Below are 25,544 nucleotides of genomic sequence, written 5' to 3'. Positions count from 1 at the left end.
AGGAGCATGTCAAATTTACCACCTCAATCTCCTGAAAAAAATGGAATGAGGCAGAATCAGTGATACTGGCGACGGTGATTAGCGGAGAGGATGATCTCGGGCCGGAGGCAAATGTCAAAAAACAATCCCTCGCTCTGGCCCCAGGGGGAGATCACCTTTCTCCCTCCCAGCTCACTGATTTGACTAAGTTACAAGCAGAGTTTGCTGACGTGTTTTCTCCCCTACCGGGCCGTACAAACCTCATTCAGCACCACATCGAGACAGTGCCGGGCGTGGTCATTCGCAGCCGGCCATATAGATTGCCTGAACACAAGAAAAAGGTAGTACAGGCAGAATTAGGAGCAATGCTTGAAATGGGGGTAGTACAAGAATCCAGCAGTAACTGGGCGAGCACGATAGTTTTGGTTCCCAAAACAGACGGCTCAGTACGGTTCTGTGTGGATTACCACAAGGTGAATGCTTTGTTGAAATTCGACGCGTATCCAATGCCACGTGTGGAAGAACTGCTTGATTGGCTCGGTACGGCACGCTTTTATTCGACATTGGACCTTACGAAGGGATATTGGCAGATCCCCTTTGTGCCATTATCCAAAGAAAAGAAAGCTTTCACGACGCCGTTCGGATTACACCAATTTGTTACACTTCTGTTCGGGCTGTTTGGGCACAACAGAGGCACCAGATACGGTCCAGTGGATGGAGCCGTGCCAGCAGGCCTTTACCCAGGTGAAGGCTGCTCTATGTGGCGGGCCATAGCTTCACTCTCCTGATTTTTCTCTCCCCTTTGTGTTGCAGACTGACGCATTGGACAGGGGGCTGGGTGCTGTCCTGTCCCAGGAGATAGAGGGGAAGGAAAGGCCGGTGCTGTACATTATCCGTAAGCTCTCTAAGGGAGAAGCTAAGTACAACACCGTGGAGAAAGATTGTCTAGCCATCAGGTGGGCCGTCCTCACCCTCCGCTATTATCTCCTGGGACGGGAATTCACCCTCTGTTCGGACCACGCTCCTCTTCAGTGGCTCCACCGCATGAAGGATACCAACGTTGCAGGCCGGACGGCTCCCCGGCCTGAGTCGGGCGGTGGGGGTATGTGGCGAGGGGGGCATGGTTCAGCTGAGTCTGCAGCGGGAGAGAGAGTCGGGGGACGCATGGTGAGTGAGTGGGTTAAATGTAAATCACGAACACTTGTTTCTCATTCCAGTAATTGGCGCGGAGCCAGGATGACACGCCAGGAGAAGCAGGAGTGTGTGTGAGAGAGAGGGACTGCTGACTGAGGATGCTGGACTGATCCTGTGGATGTTACTGGAGTGAAGCCCTTCTGTGGATCTGTATTTTGTTATTGTTGTGTGTTGCACAGACTTTTGTCCTCTTCCTTCCCTAAGAACTTTGAACTTGTTACAATCAATTTATACTTTCAAGTCCGTAAAAGGATTGTTAGGCTGCATAAATTAGATGAGCAGGTACTGGGAACACTTCTTATAACACCAGATGTACTCGTTTCATCAGAAGAATAGCATGTACGCTAATATTAGTCTCTATGTTTAGCCCGAGGTATACCGTAGTCAACCGGATCCGGACCATACCCAGGTGAGATTAGCAGAGATTTAGTCAACTAGATCATCCACTGTGAAGGCCTCATCAACACGACAGCCAGTGGCACAGTTCCTCAACAAACTGTCCATACCGGTGTGATGAATACAATCCTCAATTGGATGGAGCTAAGAGCTGCTGTGCAGCCAAAATTATATACCAGTTATCACTGTAAAGCTGCTTTGACACAATCTGCATTGTAAAACGCGCTATATAAATAAAAGTTCACCTGTTATACTAACCACAAACTAAGCTTCTAATGACAGGTTCGAGAGCTGCAGATCCAACCACAATTTTGCTATGCTGTTTGCAAATATATACAAGAATTATGGTTTTGAGAAACACCAAATCACTGAACTTTGGTAACAACAAATCCTGCAATCATAGCTGGCTAAAAATGCTTTTGGGAAACAAACCCCTGGTAAGCAGTGCACCAATCACAGAAAAAAGAGATACAAGTGTATTTTCACTCTTGGGGTATGATGACAAGACGTATGTTGTGGTGACATATAAATAAAATGGTTATGCCTACTTAAATCTACTCAGAGACAACCAGGTTGTGCTCTTCATAACTAATGATAATTCAGTAACACTGACTAATAGAGTTAGATGCCTCTGTATATAAAGTGACATTTATATGAAGTTACATTTTTATGAAGTGATGTCACAATTGTGTATCCATTGATCATTTTCCTTGGTAAGTAAAGAATATTTTAGACGTAGTCATATTATATTAATCTCATATTACATAATTGTACAGTGATCTGTAAAGCAAGCAGTGAGCAGTGTAAGCAGTGAGTTCTGTAAGCAAGTGTAAATGAAAAAAAGGTCAAATTCCCTTGGTAAAATTAAGGAGTAACCATTCTACAGAAAGAAATAGATAATAAAGAGTGACATAACAAAGAAAACCCTAGTATGTTTTTCAACATTAGTATAAAATATGACTGCTCTCTGGAAGCATAAATAATCTACCTGTAGCAATGCTTTGAGATATTATGTTGTTAATACAAGTGTTTGTCATTTAATCTGTGTTTTCTTTAGGTCACAAATGGACAACCTGACATTTAGATATAGTGTACTATTAGTGGAGGGACTGCAAATTACACCTCAGTCAAGCCAGCTCACATTCATTTTTCTGTTGATGGCTTATGTCTTTGCAATGGTGTCTAACATTGGGATTTTGATTCAGATCTTAGCGGAAAAAAGTTTACACCAGCCTATGTACATTCTTTTCTGTCATTTGCCAGTGAGTGATATTATAGGAATAACTGTCCTTGTACCGCGTTTACTGAAGGACTTAATGACAGACCCATCTGAGCGCTACATCACATATATAGAGTGTGTTTTCCAAGCTTTTTTTGCACATTTTTATGGAACAACATCCCATACTATTCTAATGATCATGGCATTTGATAGATATGTGGCCATATGCAATCCACTGCGATACCCAACTATAATGAGCAATAAAATGATTGTAAAACTGTCGGCAGGAGCCTGGGGTGCTGCAGTAGTTCCGGTGTCAATTTTGATCGGCCTCAGTGTGCGTCTCTCTCACTGCAGATCATTCATTGCAAACCACTTTTGTGACAATCCTTCACTATTTAAACTGTCCTGTGAAAATACAGTGATTAATAATGTATATGGATTAACTTTTACTGTGGTTTTACTCACCTCCTCACTGGGGTGTGTGTTACTGACATATCTCAGAATAGTGATGGTATGTATAAAAAGCAATAACAAAGCAACCAACAGCAAAGCCATTAAAACCTGCAGCACTCACTTAGCTGTTTATATAATCATGCAGATCTGTGGATTTGTTCCCATTGTTCTCCATCGTTTCCCTGTATATGCTGAGTCTAGGAAGTTCGGGGGTATGATGTTTCATGTTATACCACCTGGATTGAATCCCATAATATATGGTTTACAATCCAAGGAAATAAGACAAAGGATGTTAAAAATGTGCATACATAAAAGTTAATTCCAGCTGATTTTTATTTATTTGTAGATTTAGTTATGCAATCAAACAACTAATGATGTGACCATTTTCTTTAAGTTCAAATTTTATATACTTCAATACATATTTGGTAACACTTTATAATAAGGTTCATAAGTTAACATTAGTTAACTACATTAGTTAAAATTAACTATTAATGAACTGCATTTCTACAGCATTTTTTAATCTTTGTTCATGTTAATTTCAACATTTAATAATACACTATTAAAATCAAGAGTTGTATTTGTTAACATTATTTAATGCACTGTGAACTAACATGAACAAACTATGAACAGCTGGATTTTTATGAACTAATGTTAACAAAGATTAACAAATACAGTAACAAATGTATTGCTCATGGTTAGTTCATGTTATTTAATACATTAACTAATGTTAACAAATGAACCTTATTGTTACCACATATTTTAATTTCTTTCTATGATTTTCCTCTGTACAGGCATATCCAACAAAGCAGACAACATGTATAGATGTATAACATAAATATGTGATAACAATCAACATTATTAATGAAGGCATATTTTGTAACTGGTGTACACTAAATAAATATTAATAATTATTGTAAATTTGTTCTTTTCATCATTCAAGTATTAATAAAGTGTTGAGATTTAATTTATGTATTAAGCAAATATGTAAATAAAAAAAATAAAGCAAAGAAAATGGAATAAAGCAACATTTACGCATCAGCATTTGCACATGCACAGAAAGCAAGAACTTATAATGCTTCGTTGAGCTTAATTTGAGCCAACCCTAGATTGTTAGTATCAGAAAATTCTCAACTCCTCAACAGTTTCTCCAGTTCTAAGAATGGAATTTTACGCTTCACCTTTTCCATTGTGATTATACAATATCAGTAGAGGGCATTGCTATCTATAAGTAGTTACATTCAAAATAAGCTACCCAAATCCTTTGGAGACTTTAAGTTGCATGACATACTATAGACAATTCTCCATCAGGTTTATGATGTGCCAAATGTTTTCTATGGGTGAAAGATCTCAACTCAACTCAACTTTATTTATAAAGCACTTTCAACACCACAAGTGGAACCAAAGTGCTGTACAGAAAGTATAAAAGAGAAACATAAAAAACAAAAAACAGACATATGACATACACACTTACAAAGCATTGTCAAAAGCTAAAGAAAACAGATAAGTTTTAAGCGCACTCTGAAAAACACCCAATGAAGGACAAGTTTTCCCAGTTTTCCAAAAAGAACTTCAAATTTTGATTCGTATGACCACAGAACAGTTTTCCACTTTGCCTCAGTCCATTTTAAATGAGCCTTGGCCCTGAAAAAACGCCTACGCTTCTGGATCATGTTTAGATATGGCTCTTTTTTTTTACCTATAGAGTTTTAGCCGGCAACGGCGAATGGCACGGTGGATTGTGTTCCCCGACAATGTTTTCTGGAAGTATTCCTGAGCCCATGTTATGATTTCCATTACAGTAGGATTCCTGTATGTGATGCATACAGGGCCCGAAGATCACGGGCATCCAGTATGGTTTTCCAGCCTTGACCCTTACGCACAGAGATTGTTCCAGATTCTCTGAATCTTTGGAAGATTTTATGCACTGTAGATGATGATAACTTCAAACTCTTTGCAATTTTTCTCTGAGAAACTCCTTTATGATATTGCTCCACTATTTTTCACCCCAGCATTGGGGGAATTGGTGATCCTCTGCCCATCTTGTCTTCTGAGAGACACTGCCACTCTGAGAGGCTCTTTTTTTACACCCAATCATGTTGCCAATTTACCTAATAAGTTGCAAATTGGTCCTCCAGCTGTTCCTTACATGTACATTTAACTTTTCCGGCCTCTTAATGCTACCTGTCTCAACTTTTTTGGAATGTGTAGCTCTCATGAAGTCCAAAATGAGCCAATATTTGGCATGACATTTCAAAATGTCTCACTTTCAACATTTGATATGCTATCTATATTCTATTGTGAATAAAATATAAGTTTATGAGATTTGTAAATTATTGCATTCCTTTTTTATTCACAATTCGTACAGTGTCCCAACTTTTTTGGTTTGTAGTAAGAGGCCGAATGCTGGACAGCGTTCAAATTTGCACCATGAGCCAAGGTCTGTCCTGGAATTTGCCTCTACAAGTCCAGCAGCAGTTTCACAGATATTATCTGATTTGAGTTCTGTTCTGTTTAGGGAAGCAGTAAAAAAGATCAAGAGTACTCTGTGGTTGTTAATGAGTTATCGAGGACACTTACCGTGATGCAGGGGAGAATGTAACCAGGTGATGGTTAAAGGTACAATATGTAAAATTTTTGCAGTAAAATATAAAAAAAACACTAAGCTAGTGTTATATATTTTGTCCAGCTGATTACTAACAATATCTCTAATGTTTTCAACGACTTGTAAATCATGAGAAAATTCCCTTTCTAAACAGTGACACGGGGCAGTGCAGTCGACTGTCAATGACGTCAGTTACCTTTGTTACCGCCTTTACTGACGTAGAAACCACATGACAACAGTGCCGTGGACAAATGCGGAAGTAGAGTCTAGCGTCCAGCAAACCACCAGCTTGCTTCAAGCAGTTCCTTATTTACTTCTTGCACGTTTTATGGTGGATTGTGTTACTTATTTATGGAACATAATTACTGTTTACCATCTGCCGCTGGTTCTGTCGACAAGGACAGCTCCCGTAAACTCATGACCGGAAAAGCGGAAGCGGCGCCGGCGACTGTGTCATAATAAAAGTCCTGCTGCTCGTGAGCTGTGTGTTGATCAATCGCTCCAGCTCCTCGTTCAGCTCCACAACACTCGGTCCTGCTCTGCTTCATACTACAGTAACGTTAATAATCACATCCACGAACATGAGTCCTTCCAGACTCCAATCCCTATTCTTTTGCACCGTCCGTTGAGATGGAGACCACATATCCCAAGTTTCCGCTCTAAAACTTGGCGTCATCACACTACGCCTTTGTTTTGAATAGGCTTCTAGCGACCTCTAGCGGAAAAAAATATCACAAATTGTACCTTTAAGGGAGTTTAAATACTTTTAAAGGTGCTAAAGAGGATGTTTTGTTTTATACATTTTTGCAATATTACTTGAAACTGTCTTTACTAACTGATAAAAGACTATTTATTAGGTGCACTGAAAGGAATAATATTAATATACATCATCTGTGCACAAGGTGATCATCGCATAAACGATTGGCCCTCTGGCTTGTCAATCACTGCCATGACGTTCCTTATGAGAGATGAGCACGGCTGCACGCTCCAGTAACTTTCCACACTCCACAGGCGCCGCATGCAATGTTTTTGTCAGGAGACAGGAGTAACAACTGCAGATTATGAGTCACCTGCGGTGAGTCCGACATAATGAATCCACTAACACAACACAGCAAATGCCGGTGGTAAACACTCGTGTTCCAATACGAGTGTTTACGAGTTTTGGGAGGCGTTCCTTAAAAGGAGGGGGGTTGTTCTTACGCATGCGCTCATTTCAAAAACTCAGTAACAGTCTTTGTTTTCTCAATCGACGAAAAGATCCTCTTTAGCACCTTTAATGTTTGTGAAGTATATATCTGCGGAGAATCTAATTAGAGGTTCCTTTAAGAAACGTCAGGTGGTATCATCACGAATCTGTATGAACATAGTGAGTTGGATGTTAACGCAGGATTGTGTGCATGTGAGTGTGGCTGAGCTCCCCCACTGCATGTACAGACGAGGATGTTTGCATGGAAGAAGTGTTATATTAGTGTGTAACATCAGAAACACAGGAAAAAGTGATTAATATGCACACTGTCATTTCAGATGTATTTAGTGAGTGTTATTGTAGTCTAAATGTCTGTGTAGTTTTAAGATGTTATGTTTTCTTTATAGAGTGCCACTACCATATTATTATTACTGGTGTTTTGTTTTTGACATTGTTCTTTATTATTGCACACAAGAAGAGACAACAAATTGTATTTTATATTATCTTTATTTTGGGTTGAACAATTTGCTGTGTGATCCAAAGATATTCTGACATCGTATTTTGGTTTGTTCAGCTCCAGGTGACGGGTCAGGAGCCGTGGACAGCCATGGCGGGTACATGGAGTGGGCTCGTGGGCTGGTGGAGTGGACCTGTCGGCTGCTGGAGCTCACTTATGGACTGCTGGAGCTGACTCATGGACTGCTGGAGCTGACTTGGGAACACCTGGAGCAGACTCGTGGGCAGCGGGAGCGGACTCGTTGGCAGCCGGGGCGGACTCGGCGTGGGCTGGAGGGGGCTTGTGGATGCCTGGAGAGGAGTCTGGAGACGGGATCCAAGACATGCCCTCGTATTCTATTATAAGCTCCACTGGTACTGGAGCGGGCTCGTGGAAGCCTGGACCGGCCTCGTGGATGGCCGGTGCGGGCTTGGCGAAGGCTGGAGCGGATTTGGCGAGGGTAGGAGTAGGCTCGTCAAGGGTTGGAGAGGGGTCTGGAAACGGGGTCCAGTCCATCCCCTCATACTCAATCAAAAGACCTACTGACACTGGAGGGGGCATTGCCAGGAGCGACGGCTCAGACTCAGAGGCAGAGAATACTGGGGACTGGGGCTGTTCGAAGACAGCAGACGCTGGGATGTTCGGCGGCCTTCTTTTTCTTTCATGGCCGTTTGGGCCTAGTGGATGATCTTTTCTTTGCCGGCTTGGGGTTTTGGTCCGGCAGGACACCAGGGAAATGGAGGGGTAGGCAGAGGAAACTTGCCATTGGTGAACTGGCCATGCTGCTTGTATTTCTGTGGGGACTGGACGAGGAGTACACGATTTTTCAAGAACCTCTTAAATAACAAAATCAGAACAATTCAGAAACTGAATCATATCAATTGTCTCGACTAAATCTATAGAATGCACTGCTTGTATAGTTTATTTTTATAACTTACTTATAAGTAAGTTCATCTGTTATACTAACCACAAACTAAACTTCTAATGACAGGTTCAAGAGCTGCAGATCCAACCACAATTTTGCAATGCTGTTTGCAAATATATACTAGAATTGTGGTTTTGAGAAACACCAAATCACTGAACTTTGGTAACAACAAATTCTGCAATCATAGCTGGCTAAAAATGTTTTTGAGAAACAAACCCCTGGTAAGCAGAGCACCAATCACAGAAAAGAGAGATACAAGTGTATTTTCACTCTTGGGGTATGATGACAAGACTTAAGTTGTGGTGACACATAAATAAAATGGTTATGCCTGCTTAAATCTACTCAGAGACAACCAGGTTGTGCTCTTCATAACTAATGATAATTCAGTAACACTGACTAATAGAGTTGGATGCCTATGTATATGAAGTGACATTTATATGAACTGTGTATCTATTGGTCATTTTCCTTGGTAAGTAAAGAATATTTCAGATGTAGTCATCTTATGTCAAACTCGTATTACATAACTGAACAGTGATCAAGAATATTTCTTGAGTTCTGTTAAGCAAGTGTAAAAGAAAAAAAAAAGGTCAAATTCATTTGGTAAAATTGGTAAAAAAAAAAAAACAGGCAGGTTCTTTAAAACGAATCGTGTCCTCATCCAGCCCCGCCAGAAAACAGGCGTTCAACGGGGCATCTGGCCAGTTCACCAAATAAGCAAGCTCAGTAAACTCCTCCACATACCTCTCCAGCGGGCGACCGTCCTGCCAGAACCCACACAGGCGATCCTCTGCTGAAGCTTTCTGGGGAGACACGGGAGAGCCAGGAAACTTGAATAAATCCATCTTTTTTTTTTTTTTTTTTTTTTTTTTTTTTAGGCGGTTGGGTCTGTTCTTCTGTTATGTGTGGTTGCAGTAAGGATGAGGTGAGTATGGAAATCTACAAAATATAGTATCTTTAATCAAACAAAGGAGCAGACATACAACCAAACACTGTAAACTAACCACAAGAATGGACAGGGAGTGCTAGGAGTGAGTCCAACTTAAAGGGAGTGCTGACAAGGATAACAGGTGCAGGGAATTCAAGGAAATGGCGGAAGTCTGATGAGGGAAGTGAGTTCAGGTGTGCAGACAAAGAGGATACTAGAAACTGGAGTCCGGGAAGGCGTGGTTGTAACAACAAAACTTAATAAAAAAGTCACTGACTTTGTGCAGCGGCAGTATGCTATGCTTAGCAAATTCAGATCATATTTGTGATTGTAAATATATTATCAGCAGCAGCACACAAAGCAAAGTCACACTACAACATTGCAAAATGTATTTACAGCAACAGCACATAGTGCAAATTCAGTATTGCATGTAGTAAATATCATTAATATCAGAAGTAACAGTCTACACTGAACAAAATTATAAACGCAACACTTTTGTTTTGGCCCCCCATTTTTCATGAGTAGAACTCAAAGATCTAAGACTTTTTCTATGTAAACAAAAAGCCTATTTCTCTCAAATATTGTTCACAAATCTGTCTAAATCTGTGTTAGTGAGCACTTCTCCTTTGCCGAGATAATCCATCCACCTCACAGGTGTGGCATATCAAGATACTGATTAGAGAGCATGATTATTGCACAGGTGTGCCTTAGGCTTGCCACAATAAAAGGCCACTCTAAAATGTGCAGTTTTACTGTATTGAGGGGGTCCGGGGGGCTCCGAAAACCAGTCAGTATCTAGTGTGACCACCATTTGCTTCACGCAGTGCAACACATCTCCTTCGCATAGAGTTGATTAGTTTGTTGATTGTGGTCTATGGAATGTTGGTCCACTCCTCTTCAATGGCTGTGCGAAGATGCTGGATATTGGCAAGAACTGGAAGACGCTGTTGTATACGCCAATCCAGAGTATCCCAAACATGCTTAATGGGTGACATGTCCAGTGATTATGCTGGCCATGCAAGAACTGGGATGTTTTCAGCTTTCAGGAATTGTGTACAGATCCTTGCAACATGGGGCTGTGTATTATAATGCTGCAACATGAGGTGATGGTCGTGGATGAAAAGCACAACAATGGGCCTCAGGATCTCGTCACAGTATCTCTGTGCATTCAAAATGCCATCAATAAAATGCATCTGTGTTCGTTGTCCATAACATACGCCAGCCCATACCATAAACCCACTCCCATGAGCCCATGGGCCACTCGATCCACAACTGCTCACCCACACAACGCCATGCACATGCACGCCTGCCATCTGTCTGCCAAACCGGGATTCATCCGTGAAGACAAAACCTCTCCAAAGTGCCAGACGGCATCAAATATGAGCATTGGCCATCTCAAGTTGGTTACGACGAAAATCTATAGAATGCACTGCTTGTATAGTTTATTTTTATAACTTACTTATAAGTAAGTTCATCTGTTATACTAACCACAAACTAAGATTCTAATGACAGGTTCAAGAGCTGCAGATCCAACCACAATTTTGCAATGCTGTTTGCAAATATATACTAGAATTGTGGTTTTGAGAAACACCAAATCACTGAACTTTGGTAACAGCAAATTCTGCAATCATAGCTGGCTAAAATGTTTTTGAGAAACAAACCCCTGGTAAGCAGAGCACCAATCACAGAAAAGAGAGATACAAGTGTATTTTCACTCTTGGGGTATGATGACAAGACTAAAGTTGTGGTGACATATAAATAAAATGGTTATGCCTGCTTAAATCTACTCAGAGACAACCAGGTTGTGCTCTTCATAACTAATGATAATTCAGTAACACTGACTAATAGAGTTGGATGCCTATGTATATGAAGTGACATTTATATGAACTGTGTATCTATTGGTCATTTTCCTTGGTAAGTAAAGAATATTTCAGGTGTAGTCATCTTATGTCAAACTCGTATTACATAACTGAACAGTGATCAAGAATATTTCTTGAGTTCTGTTAAGCAAGTGTAAAAGAAAAAAAAAAAAGTTCAAATTCATTTGGTAAAATTAAGCAGTAACCTTTCTACAGAAAGAAATAGATAATAAAGATTGACATAAAGAAAACCCTAGTATGTTTTTTCAACATTAGTATAAAATATGACTACTCTCTGGAAGCATAAATAATCTACCTGTAGCAACGCTTTGAGATATTATGTTGTTAATACAAGTGTTTGTCACTTAATCTGTGTTTTCTTTAGGTCACAAATGGACAACCTGACATTTAGATATAGTGTACTCTTAGTGGAAGGACTGCAAATTACACCTCAGTCAAGCCAGCTTACATTCATTTTTCTGTTGATGGCTTATGTCTTTGCAATGGTGTCTAACATTGGGATTTTGATTCAGATCTCAGCAGAAAAAAGTTTACACCAGCCTATGTACATTCTTTTCTGTCATTTGCCAGTGAGTGATATTATGGGAACAACTCTTCTCATACCACGTTTACTGAAGGACTTAATGACAGACCCATCTGAGCGCTACATCACATATGTGGAGTGTGTTTTCCAAGCTTTTTTTACACATTTATATGGAACAACATCCAATACTATTCTAATGATCATGGCCTTTGATAGATATGTGGCCATATGCAATCCACTGCGATACCCAACTATAATGAGCAATAAAATGATTGTAAAACTTTCGGCAGGAGCCTGGGGTGCTGCAATAGTTCCAGTGTCAATTTTGATCGGCCTCAGTGTGCGTCTCTCTCACTGCAGATCATTCATTGCAAACCACTTTTGTGACAATCCTTCACTATTTAAACTGTCCTGTGAAAATACAGTGATTAATAATGTATATGGATTAACTTTTACTGTGGTTTTACTCACCTCCTCACTGGGGTGTGTGTTACTGACATATCTCAGAATAGTGATGGTATGCATAAAAAGCAAAAACAAAGCAACCAACAGCAAAGCAATTAAAACCTGCAGCACTCACTTAGCTGTTTATATAATCATGCAGATCTGTGGATTTTTTCCCATTGTTCTCCATCGTTTCCCTGTATATGCTGAGACTAGGAAGTTCGGGGGTGTAATGTTTCATATTATACCACCTGGATTGAATCCCATAATATATGGTTTACAATCCAAGGAAATAAGACAAAGGATGTTAAAAATGTTCATAAATAAAAGTTAATTCTAGCTGATTTTTATTTATTTGTAGATTTAGTTATGTATGCAATCAAACAGCTAATGATGTGACAATTTTCTTCAAGTGCAAATTTTAAATTTCAAATACTTCAATACATATTTGGTAACACTTTATAATAAGGTTCATAAGTTAACATTAGTTATAATTAACTAATATTGATATAATAATGAACTGCATTTCTACAGCATTGATTAATCTTTGTTAATATTAAGTTTAACATTTAATAATACATTATTAAAACCAAGAGTTGTATTTGTTAACATTACTTAATACACTCTGATCTGTCATGAACAAACTATGAACAGCTGTATTTTTATTAACTACTGTTAACAAAGATTAACAAATACAGTAACAAATGTATTTCTCATGGTTAGTTCATGTTATTTAATACATTAACTAATGTTAACAAATGAACCTTATTGTTACCACATATTTTAATTTCTTTCTACGAATTTCCTCTGTATAGGCATATCCGACAAAGCAGGCAACATATATAGATGTATAACATAAATATGTGATAACAGTCAACATAATTAATGAAGGCATAATTTGTAGCTGGTGTATACTAAATAAATATTGATAATTATTGTTAATTTGTTCTTTTCATCATTTCAAGTGTATGATATAATTTATGTATTATTTCTCCAGTTCTATTTCATGCTTCACCTTTTCCATTGTGATTATACAATATCAGTAGAGGGCATTGCTATCTTGCTATCTATAAGTAGTTACATTCAAATTAAGCTACCCAAATCCTTTGGAGACTTTCAGTTGGATGACATACTATAGACAATTCCCCATCAGATAAAATTCATTCGTCTGGAATTTATCTTTTAATATTGGTTAATATGTACATTGCTTTAATATACTGTATATCTTCATTCTTTGTAATTTATATAGATAGATAGATAGATAGATAGATAGATAGATAGATAGATAGATAGATAGATAGATAGATAGATAGATACTTTATTTATCCCGGTGGGAAATTCACAGTTTCCAGCAGTATACACAACTGATATAACATACAGTAATACCAGAATATAAAAATAATAAATATAATTTAAAACAAAGCCCTGTGCAAATCAAATTGTATGCTACCTCATGTACAATGTATAATCCAGTTCAGTTCAAATCAATGACAAATATCCGCCTTGAGTGGAGTTAAAAAACCGCATGGCATGATGAAGAAACGACCTTCTCAGTCTGTCTGTGGAGCAGGGTAATGACAGTAACCTGTCACTAAAGCTACTCCTCTGCCTTAAGATGATAATGTGCAATGGATGCAATGGATTGTCCATAATTGACAGCAATTTACTCAGTGCCCTTCGCTCTGCCACAGTTGATAGGCTATCCAGCTCTGTGTCCCACCTTCCTCACCAGCTTATCCAAACGTAATGCATCCTTTTTCTTGATGTTGCCTCCCCAGCACACCACTGAATAGAAAAGGACACTCGCCACCACAGGCAGCAGCTTTTTACAGATGTTGAAGGACGCCAGCCTTCTGAGGAAGTACAAGCGGCTTTGTCCTTTCCTGCACAGAGCATCCATGTTAGCAGTCCAATCCAGTTTCTCATCTAACTGCACCCCCAAGTATTTGTACATCTTTACCAGCTCCACACAGTCGCCGTTGATGATCACAGGCTCCGGTTGAGGCCTAGGCCTTCTAAAGTCCACCACCATCTCCCTGGTCTTGGTGGTGTTAAGGTGCAGGTGATTTAAGTCGCACCACCTAACAAAATCCTGAATCAATCTCTGTACTCCTCCTCCTGTCCACTCCTGATACAACCCACGATAGCAGTGTCATCTGCACGTGGCAGAACTCAGAGTTGTATTGAAAGTCTGACATGTACAGGGTGAAGAGGACCGGAGAGAGCACAGTTCCTTGTGGCTCTCCCGTGCTGCTCACCACCATATCAGACCTGTAGTCCCCCAGTCGCACTTACTGAGGTCTGCCTCTCAGGTAGTCTGTAATCCACGCCATCAGCTGTAAGTCTTCTTCCATCTTTGTCAGTTTATCTCTGAGGAGCAGCGGTTGAATGGTGTTGAAGGCACTGGAGAAATCCAAGAAAGTAATTCTCACAGCCCCGCTGCCCCTGTCCAGATGGGTGAGGGATCAGTGTAGCATGTAGACAATAGCGTCTTCCACTCCCACCTTATCCTGATATGCAAACTGCAGAGGGTCGAGGGCGTGGCAGACCTGTGGCCTCAAGTGGTTTAACAGTACCCGCTCCATAGTTTTCATTACATGTGACGTCAGGGCGACTGGCCTGAAATCATTCAGTACCCCAGGGTGTGATTTCTTTGGGACTAGGATGATACAGGATGTTTTCCGTAGCTGAGAGACCCTCTCTTGTTCCAGGCTCATGTTGATGATACACTGTAGTGGGTCTCCCAGCTCCAATGCACAGGCCTTCAGCAGTCTTGGAGATACTCAATCTGGACCCGCTCCTTTACTGGGACAAAGCATCCTTAGCTCTCTGCACACCTGAACTGCTGTAATCATGGGAAGGTGATTATTCTTTTCCTTTGTGATTATTTATTCCTTCTGTACTGCTCCTTTGCTTCCCTGATCTGGACTCTGAGTTCTCTCTGCACACGTTTGCACCCCTGCTGATCATTGTCTCTAAAGGCTCCCTTCTTCTGGTTCAGAAGACCCTTGATGTTACTCGTAATCCAGGGCTTGTTGTTAGCATAGCACCGTACAGTTCTAACTGGAACAACAGCATCCATACAGAAGTTGATGTAATCAGTAGTGCAGTCAACACCCTCTTCAATGTCCCCACTCTGCGACCCCTGTAGTGCATTCCAGTCTGTGGTTTCGAAGCAGTCTCTCAGAGCTTGCTCTACCTCTGGAGACCATTTCCCAAAAGAGCATGTGGTTATGGGTAACCTCTTCACTTTTGGTTTGTAGTGAGGCTGAAGCAGAATAAGATTGTGATCTGCTTTCCCCAGTGCAGGCAATGGAGTGGCACTGTATGCATCCTTTACGTTTGCATACAGTAGGTCAATAATCCTTTTCCCCCTGGTGTAACAGTCCACATACTGTGTGAAAGCAGGTAAAATTGTGTCCATAGTCACATGATTAAAATCCCCAGAGATGAACACACGTGCTTCGGGGTGCTGTGTCTGTAACTTAGCAACAGCGGAATAGATGACGTCACACGCTACCTCCGCGTCAGCGCACGGGGGATGTAAACAATGACCACAATTGCGCATCCAAACTCTCTGGGCAAGTAATAGGGATGCAAACTTACAGCCAAAAGTTCAATGTCCCTGTAACAGCTGGAGATTTTAATGCTCACATGCCCAGGATTACACCATCTTGTGTTTATGTATAAGGCGAGTCCACCTCCTTTCCGCTTCCCGCTGGCTTTAGTGTCTCTATCCGCCCTGACTGTTCTGAAGCCAGGTGGTTCAAACTGCACTCTCTATAGATCTTAATATTTTTTACCAATGCAGCCAGTTCGTCAAACTTATTCGGTAGTGAGTTCACATTTCCCATGATCACAGAAGGTACCGACGGCTTATATCTCCACCTCTTCGTCAGCCGCTTAGCCTTTAGCTTAGAATTGGCTCTGCAGCCACGATACAGCCTTCTCACCTCGTCAGGTAAATGGGGAATCATACTGCCGTGGGATTTTGTTTTCAGAGCAAGTAATTGATTTCTCAAATAAACAAGTGCAAATCCATATCCATAGGATAGATAGTCCTTATAAATCCTTATAAAACACAACGAGACACAAAAACAAACACTAAAACACTAAAAAGGTAAAGAAAACAGTTGTTGTGAGTCGGCAATTCGGGGGGGCCAGACAGACTCAAAAGATGTGCCTCCAACCTTTGACCAGTTGTTGCAATGTGCTGTGGGTATGTGTCCTGTACTAGAGCTTTCAGTTTGTGGTGTCACCACTAAAGGTCTATTGGACACAGGCAGTCAGGAGAGCACAATATATATTGGAGCAATTTTTTAGAGACCATTTGTATGGTAAAGATGACGACATCCCCTCCATGGCTGGCTGGCTGACATACCCTACCCGGGTTACTTAGAGCTTGAGGTGGAGGCCATGGGAATTAAGATGCCAGATTGTGGCATCCTAGTGGTCAAAGACGTTTCTAGCCCTGGAAACACAGTGCCGTGCATCCTAGGAATTAATATAGTCAGCCGATGTAGACAGCTAGTCCAGGCAGAACTTGATACAACTTTAGAAGGAAAATTAGATTCTGATTGGAGACATGTTTTCCAGAAAGTCCATTTTCGAACAGAAAATCCATTGTGCGTCTAGCCAGAAAATGGACAGAGAACCTGCGGTATCAGTTGTGACAAGTAAAGCAACAGGCTTCAATAGGGGCATTGGGGAAGGAAGTCCTATGTTGTTAGAACCTCTTAGTACCCCAAAAAAAGGCCTTTCCCTTACCTCGAATAGATGAAAGCTTTGATGCTCTGTGGGGTGCGCGTTATTTCTCAACAAATGATTTAGCAAACGGCTATCATCAGGTGGCCATGGCGGAAGTGGACCTTCAACCTTCCAGAGACTGATGCAGGCCACCATGAATGATCTTGTTTTCCAGAATCTGTTAGTCTACCTAAAGTAGTCAACATTTGAAGTGGATCAAAAAAGTTCATCAAGTTGTCCTACGAACTTAGTTGTCCTAAGAGGAAGGTTTTAGGATAACTTTGATGAAAGGTTTTGATCCACTTCAAATGTTGACTACTGTAGATGATATCTTGGTGTATTCCTCAACATTCCAGGAGCACTTGGTTAGGCTGGAAACGGTACTTAGGAGGCTGCAGGACAGTGGTCTCAAGATAAAGTTAAAAAAATGCCACTTTCTTCAGTCAGAGGTTGTGTTCCTGGGACATCAGATATCGGCCGATGGTATTGGCAGAGAACCTCAGACGGTTAGTACAGACGGTTTATTCAGGGGTTCTCAAAGATAGCTGGCCCACTTCATGACGTGGTGAATTCATGTCTGACCACTGAAATCACCAGCAGAACTAATGTCCTTTTGGGGAGTCTGTGGACTGAAAATTGTCAAACCGCTTTTGATAAGCTTACTAGTGCGGCTGTCTTAGGGGTGGTGGACTATTCAAAACCCTTCATCGTGAAGACAGATGCGAGCAGTCAGGGACTGGGCACCATTTTATATCAGCAACAGGTAGATGTAAAATGTGCCATTGCCTTTGCAAGTAGATGGCTTAGAGATGCGGAAAAAAATGATAGAAATTACAGCAGCATGAAACTTGAGCTCCTTGCTCTCAAGTGGGCGATTGTTGAGAAGTTTCGGGGGTATTTGTTGGGGTCCAAATTTACTGTGATAACTGACAATTATCCTCTGTGCCACTTGAAAACAGCAAAGTTTGGAGCGATTGAACAAAGGTGGCTTTCGCAGTTATCCGTCTTTGATTTTAATGTCCAGTGTCATCCAGGGCATCGAAACACAGTAGCTGACACATTATCTAGGCAGCCGTTCACATGGGAGCCTGAGCTGGGTTTGGAGGATGATGGATGTGTGGCAGTCTGTGGTTGGATTCACTGTGGTACAGAACTAGACCCTGCACTTGTGGCTGCTGGGATATACAGCTGTAAAGTGAGGCAAATGCGAGCTGCAGTGTCAAACTCCCTGGATGACGGTAATGGACTGGGTCAGGGAAATATTCATACCTTTCCAGGCTATTCAGCTTCCAGCAGCGAGACTTTGTAATTAGTGGATTCAGGAAGTTTTGGGATCAAAAGAGAAGGCATCATGGGAAAGAGCTAAAAGCTCTGCCAAAACCTGCTTGGTCAATGTTGAGTGCCAAGGTCTACTGTACCGTGTCTTTGAGGATGTCAGACAAGGGGAATGTTATCAGTTCTTGTTACCTCTCAGCTTGAAGAAGTCGGTCCTTGAGTATGTGCACAATTCTATGGGGCACCAAGGTATCGAGCATACCCTCCACTTGTTGAGGCGGAGGTGATTTTGGATAGGGATGCACAATGATGTGGAGAAGTGCATAAAAGATTGTCAACAATGTGTGATGACTAAGCTGCCGCAGCCATGAGTCCACCCTCCCATGAAATCGTTTCTGGCTTCTAGACCTCTTGAGGTAACCTGCATTTGACGGTCGGGAAAACATTCTTGTAATCACAGACATCTTTACAAAGAGAAGCCTAGCCAAGATCAAAAAGCAGACACCACTGCCAAGGTGCCGCTTAGGGAGTGGTTCATGAAGTATGGCATTCCGACACGTCTGCATTCTGATCAGGGTTGTAATTTTGAGAGTGAGGTGGTGGCTGAACTTTGTAGGCTTTGTGGGCTGAAAAAGAGCCTCACCATGCCATACCACCCCACTGGCAATACTCAGTGTGAGCGGTTCAACAGGATGCTAAATGACCGGTTGAGAATGCTGCCACCTGAAAAGAAACATCGATGGATAGAGTCTATTGCCCAAAGATTGAGATTGGGGTGTTGGTGTACCTGAGGAACAGACCAGTGGGCCATCACAAAATACAGGATACCTGGGGGCCAATCGTATATCGGGTAGTAGGGATTGTGGACAACACCTACACAGTGGAGCCTTTGGAAGGAGCGCCTGCAAAGAGACTTAACAAAGTTGATATCAGGCCCTGTGTGAATCATCCTAGTCCCGCTCCTAGGAGAATGCCAAAGGCACGAGAGGACAAGTCTGAGTCCCATAGTGAAGTGGAGTCCGAGGATTCGGAAGGGGTGTAGTTTTAAGGGAGAAAAGATCATGTGCACCTGCAATAAGAAATCTTAGTACCCAGTCTGTTGTCAAACAGGGTAGGGAGCATGCGCCCAATGTGGTACTCAGCAGAGAATCGGTTGATTCTGCTCATGTCAATGTTTTATCAGAGCCTGCTGAGGCCTTGGAGACTGAGGAAAGGCTGGATTCAGTTACTAGTGTGTTAACTTGTCCTGTTGCTGCACCACGCCGATGTAGTAGGAGGCCAAATGCTGGACAGCATTCAAATTTGCACCATGAGCCAAGGTATGTCCTGGAATTTGCCTCTACAAGTCCAGCAGCAGTTTCACAGATATTAGCTGATTTGAGTTCTGTTCTGTTTAGGGAAGCAGTGAAAAAGATCAAGAGTACTCTGTGGTTGTAAATGAGTAATCGTGTAATGGCAAAATGAATGTTTGGAAATGTGAACGGATATTTCCTATTGACACACTACAACAAAAGATAGAAATAACTGGCTTAAAACCCTTTTTGGGGGGTGAAAAGACATGCCTAAAACTTTTGCACAGTACTGTACCTAAACAAAAAGAAATAGAAACTCCAATTATAAGGAATAAATTATGAACCTAACTCATATTTGTTGGTCCTGTGTATCATTTTCCTGTGGCCACATTTAGTAGTAAGGAAATTTCACGAATGGTCTTATTGCACAGGTGGCAACCTATCACAGTACCGGCTTGAATTCACTGATATCCTGAGAGCAACCCATTCTTTCACAAATGTTTGTAGAAGCAGTCTGCATGCCTAGGTGCTTGATTTTATACACCTGTGGCTATCCCAATACTTTTGGCAATATAGTGTATATTAGTATATTAGAATCAAATAAACATTTAAACAGTACCGTTTTATTATATATATATATATATATATATATATATATATATATATATATATATATATATATATATATATATATATATATATATGATAATATAATAAGTAATATATTGTAGTTATGTTCAAAGTTCGTGGGGAAGGAAGAGGACAAGGGTCGGCTTTTGACTGCTGACTGAGCTTTATTCAGTGTATAAAAATGTCCAACAAATGTCTGTGCAACCCACTCGCTCTCCCGACGCTCTCTCCAATTGCAGACCTTGCTGAACCACGTTAGATCAGTCAACGAGCTGGTGATGTCCGAATAATTAGGTACAAACCTTCTATAATATCCCGCCAGCCCGAGGAACTGTCTAACTTCATTTTTGGTCTTGGGGATGCACCTGTCCATGCCCCAAGTGGAAGCCCAGATACCTTACTTCCACACGCCCAATCGCTCACTTCTTCGGGTTGGCCGTGAGCCCGGCTCCTCTCAGCGATCTCAGGACGGCCCTCAAATGCTGCATATGCCGCTGCCAGTTATTAATGAATATAATAATATCATCCAGATAGGCAGCAGTATATGCACCATTGGGCCGCAAAATTTTATCCATGAGACGCTGAAAGGTAGCCGGTGCCCCGAACAGCCCGAACGGAAGTGTAACGAATTGGTGTAATCCAAACGGCGTCATGAAAGCTGTCTTTTCTTTGGATAATGGCGACAAGGGGATCTGCCAATATCCCTTTGTTAAGTCCAGTGTCAAATAAAATCGAGCCGTACCGAGCCGGTCAATAATATCATCCAGATAGGCAGCAGTATATGCACCATTGGGCCGCAAAATTTTATCCATGAGACGCTGAAAGGTAGCCGGTGCCCCGAACAGCCCGAACGGAAGTGTAACGAATTGGTGTAATCCAAACGGCGTCATGAAAGCTGTCTTTTCTTTGGATAATGGCGACAAGGGGATCTGCCAATATCCCTTTGTTAAGTCCAGTGTCAAATAAAATCGAGCCGTACCGAGCCGGTCAATAATATCATCCAGATAGGCAGCAGTATATGCACCATTGGGCCGCAAAATTTTATCCATTAGACGCTGAAAGGTAGCCGGTGCCCCGAACAGCCCGAACGGAAGTGTAACGAATTGGTGTAATCCAAACGGCGTCATGAAAGCTGTCTTTTCTTTGGATAATGGCGACAAGGGGATCTGTCAAATAAAATCGAGCCGTACCGAGCCGGTACTCGTCCACCCATGGCATTGGATACACGTCGAATTTCGACACTGCGTTCACCTTGCGGTAGTCCACACAGAACCGAACTGAGCCGTCTGTTTTGGGGACCAAAACTATCGGGCTCGCCCAGTTACTGCTGGACTCTTCTATTACTCCCATTTCAAGCATTGCCCCTAATTCCGCCTGAACTTTTTCTTGTGTTCAGGCAACCTATACGGCCGGCTGCGAATCACCACGCCCGGCTCTGTCTCGATGTGGTGCTGAATGATGTCGGTACGACCCGGTAGGGGAGAAAACACGTCAGCAAACTCTGCTTGTAACTTAGTTAAATCAGTGAGCTGGGAGGGCGAGAGGTGATCTCCCCCTGGGGCCAGAGCGAGGGATTGTTTTTTGACATTCGCCTCAGCCCTGAGATCATCCTCCCCGCTAATCACCGTCGCCAGCATCACTGATTCTGCCTCATTCCATTTTTTAAGGAGGTTGAGGTGGTAAATTTGACTTGCTCCTCTCCTATTCGATCGTATTACCTCATAATCGAGATCCCCAACTTGCCGTGTAACCTCAAACAGTCCTTGCCACTTTGCCAGTAATTTTGAGCTTGAAGTGGGGAGCAATACAAGCACTTTATCTCCCGGTGAAAATTTGCATAAATTAGTTATGCTTGTGCTGAACAAATTCTCCATGGATAACCGCCCCAAAGTGTGGAGTTTTGTTCTCAAGTCCATCACATACTGAATTTCGTTTTTGGCCTGAGACGGTCCGTCCTCCCAAGTCTCTCTTAGGACATCCAGCACCCCGCGGGGGTGGCGTCCGAAGAGAAGCTCGAAGGGGGAAAACCCCGTGGAGGCTTGCGGGACTTCTCACGCTGCGAATAACAGGGGTTCCAACCACTTATCCCAATTTTTAGTGTCTTCCTGAACAAACTTATGAACCATGGATTTAAACATTCGACCAGCCCATCCGTTTGTGGGTGAAAGACACTGGTACGAATCGATTTAATGCCTAACAATTCGTAAAGTTCATGTAATGTGCGTGACATAAACGCCGTGCCCTGATCAGTGAGGATTTCTTTCGGAATCCCCACTCGGGAGATTAAACTAAACAGTGCGTCCGCAACACTCTTAGCGGAAATGTTGCAGAGAGCCACTGCTTCGTGGTATCGCGTTGCATAATCGTTTGTCGTAAGTGTCCAGCCATTGGATTAGAATGAGCCACGTGGAAAAGCATTTCCCTGCGGCTCTTTGGAACTAATAACTGGGTTGTATCCTCCTTTGTCTGAGTGTCTTGGGTCACTCGATACAACCTATCCTTTATGATCGCGAAATACTGATAATTCAGTGGGCGTCCAGGCTGGAGAGGGGCGGGACCCGAGGTCCGGAAAAGTATCCCTGTTCAGTCCCGCCCCGCCCCCGGCACTGGACCCACTCGGCTGTTCTTCTGGGCAGCCAAGTTATGAACTGCTCCAGCACCACCAGATTGATGACTTGCTCCATGTCGCCTCCCTCGGCCAGGAGCCATTTGCGGCAGGACTCCCAGAGCTGTTGGGCCATCACGAAGGGCTGGCTGGACTCGCCCCAACTCCAGTGAGCGTTGGCGATGCTGTTCTGGGGTCCGGCTGACCCGCTGAAGGATGGCCCTCTTCAAGTCGTCGAAGACCAGGAGGTTCGGTACAGGCAGCTGTTGCGCTGCCACCTGCGACTCACCCGAGAGTATTGTGATGAGCCGCATGGGCCACTGGTCCCGGGGCCAACCTGAAACCTCCGCGGACTTCTCGAAGAGGTCCAGGAAGGCCTCCGGGTCATCCAACGGGCCCATCTTGTTGAGGTGAAGATGGGTGGGCGCAGCCAGCTGTCCGGTGGTCTCCGTACGAACCTCCCGGTTGATCCAGCTCCGGAACCTCTCACGGTCTCCCTGCTGGTCCTGAAGAATGGCCTGGAATCTGCGCTCCTGATCCGAACGGAGGTCCAGCAGGGCTTGATGTTGGTCTTGATGTAAGACCGCGAGGGATGAAATGATGTCCGCAAATGGCACGGCAGAGGGCGTTTGCATGGCGGCGGCTCCCTTCTTCCTTCACAGGTTTCGGCACCAGTGTAGTAATGTTCAAAGTCCGTGGGGAAGGAAGAGGACAAGGGTCGTCTTTTGACTGCTGACTGAGCTCTATTCAGTGTATAAAAACGTCCAACAAAAGTCTGTGCAACGCACAACAACAAAAATAAACAATCCACAACATGGCTTCACTCCAACATCGGTATAAACAATCCACAATAGGGCTTCTCTCCAGTGCTGTTGTCGTGCTCAGTGTCTCAGTCAGCAGTCCCTCTCTCTCTCGCACACTTCTGCTTCTCCTGGCGTTTTATCCTGTCTCCGCGCCAATTACTGGAATGAGAACCAGGTGTTCGTAATTTACATTTAACCCACTCACTTACCACGCGTCTCCCGACGCTCTCTCCAGTTGCAGATCTCGCTGAATCACGCCCCCCTCGCCACATACTATATATATATATATATATATATATATATATATATATATATATATATACAGTACAGTCCAAAAGTTTGGAACCACTAAGATTTTTAATGTTTTTAAAAGAAGTTTCGTCTGCTCACCAAGGCTACATTTATTTAATTAAAAATACAGTAAAAACAGTAATATTGTGAAATATTATTACAATTTAAAATAACTGTTTTCTATTTGAATATATTTCACAAAGTAATTTATTCCTGTGATGGCAAAGCTGAATTTTCAGCATCATTACTCCAGTCTTCAGTGTCACATGATCCTTCAGAAATCATTCTAATATGCTGATCTGCTGCTCAAGAAACATTTAATGTGTACAAATGTACAAAATATTTGTGTACAATATTTTTTTTCAGGATTATTTGATGAATAGAAAGTTCAAAAGAACAGTGTTTATCTGAAATCTAATCTTTTGTAACATTATAAATGTCTTTACTGCCACTTTTGATTGATTTAATGCATCCTTGCTGAATAAAAGTATTAATTTCTTTAATTTAATTTAATTTAATAAATTCTTACTGACCCGAAACCTTTGAACGGTAGTGTATAATGCTACAGAAGCTTTGTATTTCAGATAAATGCTGTTCTTTTGAACTTTCTATTCATCAAGGAATCCTGAAAAAAAACTGTTTTCAACATTGAAAATAATCATAAATGTTTATTGAGCAGCAAATCAGCTGAGGGGGTCCGGGGGGGGGGTCCGAAAACCAGTCAGTATCTGGTGTGACCACCATTTGCCTCACGCAGTGCAACACATCTCCTTCGCATAGAGTTGATTAGTTTGTTGATTGTGGTCTGTGGAATGTTGGTCCACTCCTCTTCAATGGCTGTGCAAAGTTGCTGGATATTGGCAGGAACTGGAACACGCTGTCGTATACGCTGATCCAGAGTATCCCAAACATGCTCAATGGGTGACATGTCCGGTGATTATATGCTGGCCATGCAAGAACTGGGATGTTTTCAGCTACCAGGAATTGTGTACAGATCCTTGCAATGTGGGGCTGTGCATTATAATGCTGCAACATGAGGTGATGGTCGTGGATGAATGGCACAACAATGAGCCTCAGGATCTCGTCACAGTATCTCTGTGCATTCAAAATGCCATCAATAAAATGCATCTGTATTCATTGTCCATAACATACGCCAGCCCATACCATAACCCCACTCCCATGAGCCCATGGGCCACTTGATCCACAACTGTTCACTCACACGACGCCATGCACACTGCCTGCCATCTGTCTGCCAAACCGGGATTCATCCGTGAAGACAAAACCTCTCCAAAGTGCCAGACGCCATCAAATGTGAGCATTGGCCATCTCAAGTTTGTTACGAAAATCTATAGAATGCACTGCTTGTATAGCTTATTTTTTTTCCAAGAGCATGATCTAAGTAAGTTCATCTGTAATACTAACCACAAATTAAGCTTCTAATGACAGGTTCAAGAGCTACAGATCCAATCACAATTTTGCAATGCTGTTTGCAAATATATACTAGAATTATGGTTTTGAGAAACACCAAATCACTGAACTTTGTTAACAACAAATCCTGCAGTCATAGCTGGCTAAAAATGCTTTTGGGAAACAAACCCCTGGTAAGCAGTGCACCAATCACAGAAAAGAGAGATACAAGTGTATTTTCACTCTTGGGGTATGATGACAAGACTTAAG

The 25,544-nt window shown here is 42.1% G+C and overlaps 2 protein-coding genes across 2 annotated transcripts; both read left to right on the top strand.

The window, feature by feature from the left end:
- Window positions 1-2,633: 2,633 nt before the first annotated feature.
- LOC137012601 (olfactory receptor 10H1-like) lies at window positions 2,634-4,667 on the top strand. The gene is made up of 2 exons (XM_067375938.1): window positions 2,634-3,542; window positions 4,635-4,667. The coding sequence occupies exons 1-2, from the start codon at window positions 2,634-2,636 to the stop codon at window positions 4,665-4,667; spliced, it is 942 nt and encodes a 313-aa protein (XP_067232039.1).
- Window positions 4,668-11,623: 6,956 nt separating this feature from the next.
- LOC137012593 (olfactory receptor 10H1-like) lies at window positions 11,624-12,559 on the top strand. The gene has a single exon (XM_067375927.1). The coding sequence runs from the start codon at window positions 11,630-11,632 to the stop codon at window positions 12,557-12,559; it is 930 nt and encodes a 309-aa protein (XP_067232028.1). The 5' UTR covers window positions 11,624-11,629.
- Window positions 12,560-25,544: the final 12,985 nt, after the last annotated feature.

This window comes from Chanodichthys erythropterus, chromosome 22 (genome assembly GCF_024489055.1).
Source record: "Chanodichthys erythropterus isolate Z2021 chromosome 22, ASM2448905v1, whole genome shotgun sequence".
NCBI lineage: Eukaryota > Metazoa > Chordata > Actinopteri > Cypriniformes > Xenocyprididae > Chanodichthys > Chanodichthys erythropterus.
This window is presented reverse-complemented; position numbering and strand designations above follow the sequence as displayed.

Excerpts from the sequence above, each read along its gene's own strand:
- LOC137012601 (XM_067375938.1), top strand. The coding sequence starts at position 2,634 with ATGGACAACCTGACATTTAGATATAGTGTACTATTAGTGGAGGGACTG. Across the intron at positions 3,543-4,634 it reads TAAGACAAAGGATGTTAAAA|AAGTGGAACCAAAGTGCTGT; the intron begins ATGTGCATACAT and ends TTTCAACACCAC.
- LOC137012593 (XM_067375927.1), top strand. The coding sequence starts at position 11,630 with ATGGACAACCTGACATTTAGATATAGTGTACTCTTAGTGGAAGGACTG.